The following is a 15,122-nucleotide window of genomic DNA, read 5'->3' as shown; positions in this document are numbered from 1 at the left end:
CAGCACTGCTGGGAAAGAGTCTGTGAGAGACTGTTGGCTGAGGGACGGTGGGCTGGGAGAGAGACTGAGCATTTTTCCTGAACTCAAATTGTAGCTTGGTGCTTCCCTAATAAACCTCATAATCTGTGAGCTCTGTGTGGCCACTGCAGCGAATTATCGAACCCAGGGGAGAGGTGGTGGGTGCTCTGGGAGGAACGGTTGGAGAAAGGGCTGGAGGGAGGCAGCATGTCTGGCCTTGCAGTAATAGGCCTTGCGCTAGTGATGGTGATTTTGCCTTCCCCTTGTGGGATTAGAGGAGGTCAGAACCTGTGGCCTCCTCGCCGTTTTTGCATATACCATCTCACCCCGGTACTAATGGCAAAGTTCAACAAGACAGAAAATAACAAATGCTGGTGAGGATGCAGAGAAATTAGGACTCTCATACAGTGCTGGTGGGGTTATAAAATGATACAACCACTGTGGAAAGCAGTATGGCAATTCCTTAAAAAGCTGGACTTAGAAATACCATTTGATTCAGCAATCCCATTACTAGGCATATATGAGAAGTGAGAGCCAGGACAAGAAGAGATATATGCACACCCATGTTCACTGCAACACTATTTACAATAGCAAAAAGATGGAACAATCTATGTGCCCATCAACAGAAGAATGGATAGCCAAACTGTGGCACATACACACAATGGAATACTATGCAATACTAAAGAATAATGTAGAATTTGCAAAACACCACATAACATGGATGTACTTAGAGGACATTATGCTGAGTGAAATAAGTCCATCACAGAGGGACAAATATAGTATTATATATATTATATTTAAGTAAGTTCATTATTGTAAAAAGTCAAAGAAAAGTTTACATATTGAAGGAAACTTTCTTTGTTGGATACGGGAGTGAGAGGGGAGGGAATAATGCAATAAAAAAGAAAATGCATTGACCCATGTCACTTTGTTGTTGTTGTTGTTATGTGCCGTCGAGTTGGGTCCGACTCATAGCGACCCCCTCCTTGGGTTTCCAAGGCAGTATCACTATGGAAATAGATTGCCCAACCTTCCTTCTGAGGAGTGGCTGGTGGTTCAAATCCTAATCTTCTGGTTAGCAGTCAAATGCCTTAGGCACTATGCTACCAGAGCTCCTTAAATTTGTGTATTTCACTGTACATAAATTATATTTCAATAAACTGTATTTTTTTAAAAATAGAAATACTACAAGTGGATGGCTTTAACAACAGAAACTTACTCTCTTACAGTTTAGGAGGGTGTTGTTGTTGTTGTTGTTATGTGCCGTCGAGTCGGCCCCGACTCATAGCGACCCCTCCTTGGGTTTCCGAGGCAGTATCACTACGGAAATAGGATTGCCCAACCTTCCTTCCGAGGAGTGGCTGGTGGGTTTGAACCGCCAGCCTTCTGGTTAGCAGTCAAGTGCTTTAGCCACTATGCTACCAGAGTAGAAGACCAAATTCAGGGCAACAGCTCTGTTGTTGTTGTTGTTGTTATGTGCCGTCGAGTCAGACCCAACTCATAGCAACCCCTCATTGGGTTTCCGAGGCAGTATCACTATGGAAGTAGATTGCCCAACCTTCCTTCCAAGGAGTGGCTGGTAGGTTTGAACAACCAGCCTTCTGGTTAGCAGTCAAGTGCTTTAGGCACTATGCTGCCAGAGCTCCTTTACCTCTTTCTGTCAGCTCTAGAGGAAGGACCTTGTCTCAATCTTCCCCTGGGTCTAGGAGGTTCTCAGAGTAGGGACCTTGTGTCCAAAGGATGTGCTGCAATCCTGACTGTTCTTTCTTGGTAGTACTAAGGTCCCTCCTCCTCTGCTCACTTCTCTCTTCTTTTATATCTTTTAAGATAAAAGGTGATCCAGACCATACCCCAGGGAAACTCCCCTTACTTTTGATCAGGGCTGTGACCTGAGTAAGGGTGTTGCATCCTACCCTAATCCCCTAACAACTGATTGGTTGATCATATCAGATCACATCATGGGAAATGATTACATCATTATATAACTACCAAACTAATGAGAATCATGGACTAGCCAAGTTGACATATATTTCTGGGGGACACAATTTAATCCACAACACTGTCCAATCACCTTGGTGGGCCACAAGCACTTTATCTGCATAGTCTCACCCAATCATTTGATAAGCATTACAAGATCATGGCTAGAAAGGCCATATAAAAGTGATGCATTGCACTGTACATGCACATGCACACACTCACATATGCCTTCCTATACACGTATATGAATTCCAGGACTTCAAACTGCTGTATTCTGGTTTGACCCCCTGCTGAGAACTTGTTTTTCCATCCTATATATACTGAATCAGAATCTACATTTTAACAATATCTCCAGGTGATTCTTATGTATATATATGTAAGGTGTGTAAGAATCATTTGAGAATCTTATTAAAATGTAGATTCCGATTCAGTATATCTAGGATGGTACAGTGCACTGAATTACTTAACACAGTCCTTGTAGCCATAGTCTTTGTAACTCCCACCAAATGACTGTGTGGGACTGTGAAAATGTGAGGTGCTTGTGACCTACCAAGGCAATTTGATTGCTTGCTAATAATGTAAATAAGATGCCTGGCACCCTTGTGGGGGTGGCACCATGCACATAAGGTGTATGGAACCCCAATGTGGGATTATGCCATCCCACTAGGCTTAAAATGATCCATTCCAGAGAAAGGGGGGGTGGGGTGGATTTCACTACCATCAAGAAAGAAGAGGCAGGACTGGAGCATGCCCTTTGGACCTGAGATCTCTGCAGTGAACTTTCTCTACCAAGGAGACAGAGGCACAGCTCTAACACTTTGCTGAGACGGTAAGAAGCAATGGCCCAGAAATGGTGTAGCAGAATCACAAGACCTAGAAAGAAACTCAGCAGAAGACAGCCCAGTGGGCTTCCAGACCCATAGAGTGCGAAAACTGAGTGCCTTTGGGCAGGGGCATTGCTGGCACAGTAGGGTACCTCTACATACTTAACTGTGGAGCTAGGCTTGCTGATCCATGAAGCAAGAAAGCTGAATGACTTCAGGCAGGAGGGTTACTGGTGGAGTGGGGTACCTCTAAGCACTTATCATCAGCAGAGCTAAAAGAGCTTTGCGACACTTGTCTGAGCAGGACAGAGGGCAAGAAGCCATAGGGCCAAGAGGCCAAGAAGCTGAGAGCCAGAGAGAGGGATGCCTATAGGCACTGCTGAGAAGAAACTGTCCTGATTGAGGAGTATGCTGAGTCATTTCTGATCCTGAATTGTAACCTGTTACTTCCCTAAAAAAAAAAAAAAAAAATCATAATTGTGAGTATTGTGCATGAGTTCTATGTAGCCACTGCAATGAATTAGCAAACCCATCAGAGAAGTAAAGAATGCTGTGGGAGGGGCGGTTTGTGTCAGAACTGGTAAAAATGTTGGAGGGTGAAGGCAAGTCTGACTTCTGCTTCATAGGAATCAGGCTTGGGCTGTTGATGTTGATCTAGATTTTCCTCCCCTCCTTGTGAAGTTAGAAGAGATCACATGCCTCCCTCCTGCCACTTTTACAGGTGGAAATGCAAATTCTCAACAGGGGTCAAACCACAATGAATGGATTTGAGGCCTTAATGTATACATATCTACCAATGTAACCTCACACATATATTTTTGGCTGAAAGTGCTATTGTAAAATTATATGTATTATAGCACTTACCTAAAATAGTTCTTATTTATGTACTTCTTAGTGTCATCATTTACCTTGGTCAAGTTGTGTAGATTTCATCTGCATTTGGTATTGTCTTTCTCGTTTACCAAAAAAACACAAATGTCTATTATCTAGAAATTCATCCCTCCTTCCACCCCCTCATTCCTGTTAACCACCAAAGAATGTTGCTTTCTGTATGTATATCAATTTTTGTCTTGTTATAAAAGTGAGATCATACAATATTTATTCTTTTGTGATGACTTATTTCACTCAGAATGTTCTACAGATTCATCCATGTTATGCTTTCAGAACTCATCATTGTTCTTTATAGTTGCATAGTATGCCATTGTATGTATGCACTTCAGTATGTTTATTCATTCATCCATTAATGAGCACTTAGGTTGTTTCTATCTTTTTGATATTGTGAATAAAGCTGTAGTGAACATAGGTCTATTTGTGTCACCGCTGTTAGATCTCTAGGGTATACACATAGGAGTGGGATTGCTACATTATAAGGTATCTCTATTTCTAGCTTTTGGTAGAAGCACTATACTGTTTTCCATAGTGGTTGTACCATTTTACAATTCCACCAGCAGTGGATAAGGGTTTCAATCTCCCCACAACCTCTCCAGCATTTTTTTTTCCCTCAGTGCCATTTTTGCAGGGGTGAGATGGTATTTCATTGTAGTTTTTGATTTATAACTCTCTAATTGATAATGATTGTGAACATCTTTTCACATGTTTGTTGGCTGTTTGAATGTCCTCTTTGGTAAACTGCCTGTTCATGTCCTTTGCCCATTTTTAATTGTATTGTCTTTTTGTTGTTGAAGTTTTCTGTATATTCTAGAGATTAGAACCCTATCAGACATGTTCCCAAAGATTTTTTTCCCCAGCCTACAGGATCACCTTTTACTCTTCTGATGAGCATTTAATTTTTAATTTAATTTAATATTTAAGTTTTAGGAGGTCCTGGTTAGAAATAGAATTTGCCTTCTATTGTTCATGCATTTGTAGTTGTGCTTAATAATCTATTTCCAAGGGAAATGAGGGCCCAGAGTTTTGTCCCTATATTTTGTTATTGTTGTTGGAAAGCGCTGTTGAGTCAGTTCCAATTCACAGCAACCCTATGTATATCTGAATGAAACAATGGCTGGTCCTGTCCCATCACTGATATGCTTACGCCCATTGTTGCAACCACTGTGTCAATCCATCTTATTGAGGGTCTTCCTCTTTTTTTGTTAACCTTCTACTTTAACAACCATGATGTCTTTCTCCAGGGACAGGTCCCTCCTGATATCATGTCCAAAGAACATGAGATGAAGTCTTGCCACCTTAGCTTCTAAGGAACACTGGCTACACATCTTCCAAGACAGATTTGTTTCTTCTTCTGACAGTCCACTGTGTATTTAATGTTCTTCACCAACACTATGATTCAAAGACATCAATTCTCTTTCAGTCTTCCTTATTGCTTGTCCAGCTTTCATATGCATATGAAGTGACTGAAAAGACCATGACTTGGGTCAAGTACACCTTAGTTCTTAAGGTGATACCTTTGCTCTTTAGCACTTTAAAGAGGTGTTTTGCAGCACATTTGTCCAAAGCAGGATCCCCTTGTTCTGTTTGAACAACTGCCTCTTGGTCTATGTACAGGTTCCTCATGAGCACAATTAAGTGCTCTGGAATTCTCATTCTTCACAATATTATCCATAATTTGTTATGATACATACATTGATTGCCTTTTCATAGTCAATAAAACACAGTAAATATCTTTCTGGTATTTTCTGCTTTCAGCCAAGATCCATCTGACATCAGCAATGATATCCCTCATTCCACATTCAGCTTGAATTTCTGTATTATCTTCCAGGAACTTTATAGTTTTAGCTTTAACATTTAAGTCTTTGATCCATTTTGAGTTATTTTTTTTTTTTTTATGGTGTGAAGTATAGATTCTGTTTTATTTCTGATGAGGGTAGTTTTTAGCATAGTAAAATATTTAACATAGGGTTCCCTTAGAAATAGTCATTATTCTCCTTCTACATTCAAACTAAAAGGAAACTTTCAGACAATATAACAAAGGTTTCTCAAAGACCAGCCAGATCTGAATACCTATAACCAACCCACTTCTAATGTTTCATTCTCCAAAAACTTTATATAGCACTTGGATCAGGAAATCCTATAACTGTTTCTCAAAAAAAGTCAGGGGCAGTATTTTAGTTTGTACTATTAACCAATATTAAAACATGTATGCTGTTTCATTTTCTGATATAATAAAATCACAATAATCTAGCCATTGTTAATCATAATTTTCCATATAGACTTAAAAAATAAAAAGCTGATCTCTACCCTACCTATGAAAATCCATTAGCTAGAGCAAATCAATATTGGAAACAACACAGCCAAAAGAATGTTTAATATATGTGAATTCAGTGTTTAAGGATTTTAAACATACAAATTCAGTTATTTCATAAAGTGGCAAATTTTTAATTGTAGGAACTATAACATTAAGGGAATCAAATTAGCAATAATTTACAAAGTGTGATCTTTTCTCCTTCAGCTCTTTGTTAAATAACTAGTATGAAATGCTTGATAACACACCCAGGGTTGGTGGGGAAAACAAGCACTTCGATCCACTGCTGATGGGAATCTAAATTGGTACAATTTCTGTGGTGAATAACTTGACAATATCTAACAAAAGGTAAAGGATATATACCATTCTACCCAGAAATTTCATTTCTATAAATATATCTAAACATATACTCAAATGTGGTCAAAATGATGTATGTACAAGGCACTGTTCATAATAGCAAAAGTCTGGAGATGACTTAAACATCTATAAGAGGAGATAAATCATAGGTCATCTATTCATTGAAAAGAGAGCTCTGATGTCACAGTGGTCAAGGCACTTGGCTGCTAACCAAAAGGTCTGCGATTCGAACCCACCAGTAGCTGTTCTGTGGGAGAAAGGTGAGGATGTCTGCTTCCATGAAGATACACACCTTTGGAAAGTACATGGGTCAGTTTTACTTGGTCCTATAGGGTCACTAGGAGCTCTGGTGGCATAGTGCGTAAGACATTTGACTGCTAACCAGAAAGCTGGCAGTTCAAACCCACCAGCCACTCCTTGGAAGGAACATTGGGCAATCTACTTCTTCAGAGATACCGCCTCGGAAATCCAAGGAGGGGTTGCTGTGAGTCAGAATCCACTTGATGGAAGGAGCTCTGGCAGCATAGTGTCTAAAGCATTTGACTGCTAACCAGAAAGTTGGCAGTTCAAACCTGCCAGCCACTCCATTGAAGGAAGACTGGGCAACCTACTTCTATAAAGACTTACTGCCTTGGAAACCCAAAGGGGGTTGGTATGGTCTGAAATGACTTGATAGCAGTGAGTTTGTTTTTTTAATAGAGTCACTATGAGTCAAAATTGACTCAGTGGCATTATGTTTAGCTGTGGTTTATTTTTATTATTCACTGAAAAGCTAGTTAACTATAAAAAAGAAAGAAGGAGTTCCATATGGAATAATTTCCAACATATAGCGTTAATGAAAAAAAAAAAAAAAAGTTGAGGTGAAGTACATATAGAAAGCTACCATGAAGGTTGTTGCTGTTGTTGTTGTTATATGCCATTGAGTCAAACCCGACTCATAGCAACCCCTCCTTGGGTTTCCGAGGCAGTATCACCATGGAAGTAGGACTGCCCAACCTTCCTTCCGAGGAGTGGCTGGTGGATTTGAACCGCCAGCCATCTAGTTAGCAGGCAAGTGTCTTAGCCACTATGCTACCAGAGCTCCCACCATGAAGGTAGGGGGTAGGAAAAAAGTATGTATTATTGAGGTAATTATATAACCATAGAAGAGCCCTACCTGGTGGCACAGTGGTTAGGTAAGAGCTCAGCTGCTAACCAAAAGGTCAGCAGTTCAAACCCACTAGCTACTCCATGGAGAGAGATATGGCAATCTGCTTCCAGAAAGATTTACAGCCTTGGAAACCCTATGTGGCAGCAGTTTACACTGTCCTATAGAGTTGCCATGAGTCAGAATCAACTGGATGGCAATAAGTTTGATTTTCTGGTTTTATATCCATCTGTATCTTTTAATTTTGTATATATACAATGTTGTGTATATACATATATCACCTATATAAAAATTAATTTTAAAAACTATGTATAGCAAAACTGTATTTGTGAAACACAAACATTTGTATATGCCTAGAAAAAATACATATTATATAAATTCAACAATAATTTTACACAGAGGGTATGATTGGTGGTCTTTTACTTTTTCCATGATATAGCTCTATAATGTTTATATTTTTTACAATGGGCATCTATATGTGTGATGGAAAAAAAACTGTGCAACAGATAAACATCTTTCTTTTCTTGGTCTACTGAAATGCCTACATTTTTATTTCCTATTAAAGTTTGTGTTGTTGTTGTTAGGTGCCATCAAGTTCTCTCTAACTCATAGCGACCCTATGTACAACAGAACGAAATACTGCCAGGTCCTGTGCCAGCCTCACAATCCTTGCTATACCTGAGCCCATCGTTGCAGCCAGATGTGTCAATCCATCTTGTTGAGGGCCTTTCCCTTTTCGTTGACCCTCCACTTCACCAAGGCATGATATCTTTCTCCAGGGAATGGTCCCTTCTGACAACATGACCAAAGTAGGTGAGACAAAGTCTGGCCATTCTCGCTTCCAAGGAACATTCCAGCTGCACTTCTTCCAGGACAGATTTGTTAGTTCTTTTAGCAGTCCATGGTACTTTCAGTATTCTTCGCCAATACCACAACTCAAAAGCATTGACTCTTCTTCAGTCTTCCTTACTCATTGTCCAGCTCTCACACGCATATGAGGTGATTGAAAATACCCTGGCTTTGGTTAGGTGCACCTTAGTCTTCAAGGAGACATCTTTGCTCTTCAGCACATGAAAGAGGTCTTTTGCAGCAGATTTGCCCAATGCAATATGTTGTCTGATGTCTTGACTGCTACTTCCACTGGTGTTGACTGTAGAACCAAGCAATATGAAGACTCTGACAACTTCAATCTTTTCTCCATTTATCATGATGCTGCTTATTGGTCCAGCTGTGAGGATTTTTGTTTTCTTAATATTGAAGTGTAATCCATACTGCAGACTGTGGTCTTTAATCTTCATCAGTAAGTGCTTCAAGTCATTCTCACTTTCAGAAAGCAAAGTTGTGTCATCTGCGTATTGCAGGCTGTTAATGAGTCTTCCTCCAATCCTGATGCCATGTTCTTCTTCATATAGGCCAGCTTCTCGGATTATTTGCTCAGCATACAGATTGAATAAGTATGGTAAAAGGATACAATCCTGACACACTTCCTTCCTGATTTTAAACCATGTCGTATCCCATTGTTCTGTTCAAACAACAGCCTCCTGGTCTATGTACAGGTTCCTCATGAGCACAATTAAGTGTTCTGGAATTGCCATTCTTCACAATGTTATCCATAATTTGTTATCATCCACACAATTGAATGCTTTTGCGTAATCAATGTAAACATCTTTTTGGTATTCCTTGCTTTCAACCAAGATCCATCTGACAACAGCAATGACATCCCTCATTCCACGTCCTCTTCTGAATCCAGCTTGCATTTCTGAAAGTTCTCTGTCAATATATTGCTGCAACTGTTTTTGAATTATCTTCAGTAAAATTTTACTTGCGTGTGATTCTAATGAAAATTATTTTGTAAATTTTCAAAAAATGACAAAGAGGCTCTTGTTCTCAGTAAGAGATTCTTTTTTACAGCTAGAAAAATAACCTACTAGGTATTTTTCTCCACTCAGAGTCCTCTTGCCCAATCATATATTCCTGAGTAATAGTGAGTATTATAAATGTTTTCACTAAAAAGGGCTAGGAGTTATGTTTTTCTTGTCATGTTTCAAATATTCTGGATTTTTTTTTTTTTTTTTTTTGCCCTGATTTGCACTGGAAAATAAGCTTTTATAGATAAGGAGAAAATATGAAGAGTTGCCAATCAAACTAGTGTTTGATTTTCCATTTTAAGAAAGTTAAACAAGTTATTAAACCAAACCAAACTCACTGCCATCGAGTCGATTATGACTCATAGTGACCCCCACTGGATTTCTGAAGCAGTAAATTTTTATGGAAATAGATTGCCCAGTCTTCCTTCCAGGGAGTGGCTGGTGGGTTTGAACCGCCAACCTTCTGGTTAATAGTCAAATACCTTAGGCACTACACCACCAGAGTGTAGTGTAACTTCTTAAAAAGAAGTTATTAGCAGGGTCTAAAGGAAAATATTTCACTGTAATAAAAGTGTTTTCTATTAAGTCATAAATGAAAAAAAAAAATGTCTTCAGTTGGTAGAGTTAAAACTTATTAATCATGATGAATTATAAGTATAGTATTTCTTAGAAGTTTCCTCAAAATGACCTAGACCAAGGTAAAAAGGACATGTAATCTTAAACAAGGAAAAAAAAAGTCTCCATGCTGATTCAAGTGAAATGAAATCCTTCACAACTTCAATATTTTCTCAGTTTATCATGACGTTATTTACTGGCCTAGTTGTTAGGATTTTTGTATTTTCTGTTAACACTGACATGGAAGGAAGATGCACATGATGTGGAGAAAACAGGTCACAGAATAATAGGTACATTGTAGTTTTATTTGTGTTTAAAAATACATATATCTATAAATATACACTATATAAAATTAAAAAAAAAAAAAGTCTCCATTCCTTAGCTAGCCCATTGGGCCTGGGCTAAAAAATTCTAACCTACACTTTTTACAACCTAGAAATATTTACTCTAAGACAGTAGACTATGCTAGAGGGCTGAAAGATAAGGATAAAGCCACAACATCAGGAGGACTATTGGCAAGGAATTCTCATTCTTCCATACTTTTTTCTTCCACAGTCCCCTATACTTCAATTCGGTTAGACGGAGATTATAGGAAAAGGACAAAAAGAATTATAGAGATAAAAACACAGAGAAAGTCTAGAATAATGTAAAAAGAACAGGAGCAGGTACTAAAACTCCTGATAGTCGGCTACTATAGTCTTGATTACTACCATTATTGGAATTGACTCCCATACTTTTTCTCTTCTCATCTTTGTTCTTTTTGCCGTTCTGTTACTCTCAATGCCTCCTATCTTCCCCAAGTTTGCCTAGCTATAAAAAAAGTCATCAAGATCTGACCTATACCTCAGTAGTGCCTCCCTCTGCTGCATTTTTCTATTATGGAATCTCCTTCTTTCAGGAGAAGGCTTGATCTCAATTTCAAAGCCACATGCAACAGTCATGATTCTAAAGTGACTTACAGTCCGAAAATGGCAGGAAATCCTCTGACCTACTGAAAGAAAGAAATAACTATATAAAGGGCTGTATCCACTTACCATGAATCTGCTTTTTTATTTCTTTGGCAGGATCCAGCCACGTCTGTAAAAAGAATAAAAGGCATTCACACAGAGCTCCAAAACATATAAACAACAGAGAACCAGAAGTATGATTACAGATCATCTTCAAATAGTGCCTCCATGTCAACCTACTTTTCTCTCAGTAGTCTCTGCATTAATTTCACATAGTACAGTGATACTGAGTAGAGAAACGGCGCAAAACTATTGGCCTTGGATCACAGACTCTACTATTTCCTGGCTGAGTGACTTTAAGCAATATATGTCTCTGTACTTCAGTTTCTCATCTCATAAAATGGAATATTAGTATTAGTAGTAGTGCCTGTGTCACAGAGTTATTATGAAGATTAAATTATTTAATATATGTTAAACTCTTAGTAAAAAGCAAATGCTAAATAAGTGTTTACCATTTTTATTATTCAGTACAGACTAGTAAAGACATATAAGCAGGATTAATTGACATTACTTAAACATTATTTTCTGCTTGAACCTCTGGTCTCCTTCAGATTTTCTATGTACGTCATCTAGTATATGGTTCATGCTCAATTAATGTCTACTGGATGAATATCACATTTTCCCTGACTACTCTTGCCTACAGTAATCTCTCCCTTCCCTGTTGTACAACTCCACCAAATGCACACCACTAGAGTTGGGCTCCTCAACTCATGGCAGACCATGCAAAACAATGGCACTTGAAAAGAGCCTCACCATTAACATTTTCCACAGGTTCCTTGGGAGATGTTTAAATACACAAATTTCTAAATTGAATTGTTTAAGTCATGTTTTTTGAAGTATAAGATATATTCAGAAAAATACAGAGAACTTAAGTAGATGGTTGGAAATAGAAATACCATTTGACCCAGCAATCTCACTATTGTTGTTAGGTGCCAACAACAACAACAACAACAACAGTGAGATTGCTGGATCAAATGGTATTTCTATTTCCATCCATCTACTTATGTTCTCTATATTTTTCTGAATATATCTTATACTTCAAAAAAAAATCCCACTACTAGGTATATATCCTAAAGAAGTGAGAGCTGGGACACAAATAGATATATGCACACAAGTTCATCGTAGCACTATTCACAATAGCAAAGAGACAGAAACAACCTAAGTGCCTGTCAATGGAGGAATGAATAACCGAACTATGGTACTGCAGTGTAGTAAATTACTTAGTGTGGCTTTTCTACCCATAAGTCTTTGTAAACTCCAAGGTGGGAATTGCTATTAGCAACTGAGGAGATCCTGATTTTAAAGTCGCCCACCTGGGTTATTTCTGTTGGGCATGGCACAATACAATGTTCTGGGAGGTTCCCACTCTCTCTCACGTGTTTAGAGTTCTGATGCTGTGATTGGCTAGTTTGACCACCTTTCCGGGCTCAAAAGGAGGCCTCCTAGAGGCAGAACTCTCTCTCTGACTGCTGGTGGAGGAAGACGTGCTGCCGAAAGAGACACGCACCGCTGAAAGAGACACGTGCTGCTGGGAAAGAGCCGCAAGAGACACGCATCGCTGAGTGAGACACCGAGGGACCGGCACTGCTGGGAAAGAGACTGTGAGAGACTCTTGGCTGAGGGACGGTGGGCTGGGAGAGAGACTGAGCATTCTTCCTGGACTTGAGTTGTAGCATGGTGCTTCCCTAATAAACCCCATAATCCGTGAGTTCTGTGTGGCCACTGCAGTGAATTATCGAACCCAGGAGAGAGGTGGTGGGTGCTCTGGGAGGAACGGTTGGAGAAAGGACTGGAGGGAGGCAACATGTCTGGCCTGGCAGTAATAGGCCTTGGGTTACTGCTGGTAACCCTGTCTTCCCTTTGTGGAATTAGAGGAGGTCGGAACATGTGGCCTCCTTGTCGTTTTTGTAGGTACATACACACAATGGAATACTATGTAACACTAAAGAATAATGAATAATCTGCAAAATACCTCATAACATGGATGAATTTGGAGGGCATTTCTCTCTCTCTCACTGCCATCAAGTCGGATCTGACTCATAGCGACCCCTCCTTGGGTTTCTGAGGCAGTATCATTACAGAAGTAGATTGCCCAATGGAGGACATTATGGTGAGTGAAATAAGTTAATCACAGAAGGACAAATATTGTATAAGTCCATTATTGTAAAAAGTCAAGGAAAGGTTTACACACGGAAGTAAACTTTCTTTGCCGGTTACCAGGTATGAGAGGGAAAATTGCCAGATATGTAAGAGACAAATATGGATTTGGGTGAAGGAAAAGGCAATATACCAAAAGTGAATGACCAGCACAATAACATTAAGGAAAAGGAAGACATGGAGAGGTGCACAAGAGGTACAGACAATAAAGGTAAATACTTTTGCATACATAATACTGCATTATCAATAATAATAGCAAACATTAACTATGGGTAGATACATAGGTAGACAGGATAAATGATCAGGTATGGGTAGGCAAAAGGGAATATACCCATGACCATATATAAGTTTGGCAGATGGTATTTCTACATATATATCTGTAAGTGTTATAAGAATGTCCATATATATAACAGAGCTAACAGGGGACCAAGTTATGACAACTCCTTAGCCACAGCCAAACACCTTGAGGGAGTGAGTCGCTGGCCCCCCAGGCTCAGAACCATGGTCCTAGGGAACATCAAGCTCAATTGGCATAACATATGATACAGAAACATTGTTCTACATCTTTGGTGAAGTAGCGACTGGGGTCTTAAAAGCTTGGGAGGAACCATCTAAAATCCAACAACTGGTCTCTCCTCATCCAGAGCAAAGAAGAATGAAGAAAACCAAAGATGCATGGAAACTATCAGTCCAAAGGACTAATGGGCCACGCAAAACCTCAGCCTCCATGACCCTGAGACCAGAAGAACTAGATGGTATCTGGATATCACTATTCAAACACTCAGAAAGGGATCAGTATAGGAGATCTTGGATAGAGCAGGAGAAAAATGCAGAACTAAAAATCATTTAAAAAAAAAAGACCAGGTTTCCCAGTTTGACAAAAACTGGTAAAACCCTTGAGACTATGGCCCCTAGTCATCCTTCAGGCCTGGAATTGAACTCACCACTCCCATGGCCAAACTTCCAGCCAAACAATAGACAGACCTACAAGGTGAACACAGGTAAGTACACTCCTTACAACAATCAACCATGCACAGAATTTGCACAGAGAGAGAGTTCAGAGGCAGGACTGCATAGGAAAAAAGGACACAGGGAAAAGGTAATCACAGAGAAGAAGTGGAAAGAGAGCTGTTACACTGTGAGGACTGTAATCAATGTCATGTAACAAAATGTGTATGAACTATTGAATGGAAAACAAATTTGCTTTGCAAACTTTCACCCAAATCACAATGGAAAATAAAAAAAGGAAAAATAAAACACAATAAAATGTTCAGGAGATAAAAAGGAAAGAAAGAACATAAGTAGATAGGTGTATTAAAGTGAACATAAAGGAATATAACATTATCAGCACCTCAAGAACCTCTCACGCCTCCTCACAATCTCTATCTCTTCTCTATGCTGAAAGGTTCACAATCAAATTTAAAAATCATTTAGAAAACAGGACTAAGGTGCCCCCTCTTAACCCTCTACCAACATGGGCAGAGCACAGCGTGACCATCCCATTTGCCCTATACAAGGAATGATCTTGAACATCATAATCTTATGTTTGATTATATATTGCATTGACTGTTATATGAAGACAGTCACCACAACAGAAAATAAACCATAGAGTAGGAACTGATTTCCTTTTATATAATTGTACTCTCCTTCAATTAACACAGAAGATAAAAAAATATATGTTATAAATACCACTTTAATTTTAATAATAAAATTTCTTCATTATGTACCTGGGTGGTACAAACATTTAATGCACTTGGCTGATAACTAAAAGGCTGGACATTCAAGATCACCCAGAGGCACCTCAGAAAAAAACCTGGTGAGCTAATTCTGTAAAATCAGCCATTGAAAAACTGTCCCTCAAATATGACGGTGAAATTAGGAGATTTCCAGATAAGCAGAAACTAAGGGAATTTGTTAAAACCAGACCAACCTTACAAGACATCCTAAAGG

General features: G+C 39.1%; 1 protein-coding gene across 1 annotated transcript in view; it reads right to left on the bottom strand.

Annotated features, from left to right (window-relative positions):
- Nucleotides 1-15,122, bottom strand: part of EPB41 (erythrocyte membrane protein band 4.1) — a 273,985-nt gene that overhangs the window by 122,799 nt on the left and 136,064 nt on the right. The window contains exon 5 of the mRNA XM_042780280.1: nucleotides 11,043-11,085. Coding sequence (XP_042636214.1) covers nucleotides 11,043-11,085 — 43 coding nt within the window. The remainder of the gene's footprint in view (nucleotides 1-11,042; nucleotides 11,086-15,122) is intronic.

Source organism: Orycteropus afer, unplaced genomic scaffold (genome assembly GCF_000298275.1).
Source record: "Orycteropus afer afer isolate SDZICR_OR568_19922 unplaced genomic scaffold, OryAfe1.0 scaffold00031, whole genome shotgun sequence".
Taxonomy (NCBI): domain Eukaryota; kingdom Metazoa; phylum Chordata; class Mammalia; order Tubulidentata; family Orycteropodidae; genus Orycteropus; species Orycteropus afer.
The sequence above is the reverse complement of the archived record's forward strand: the minus strand, read 5'-3'. Positions and strand labels throughout refer to the sequence as shown.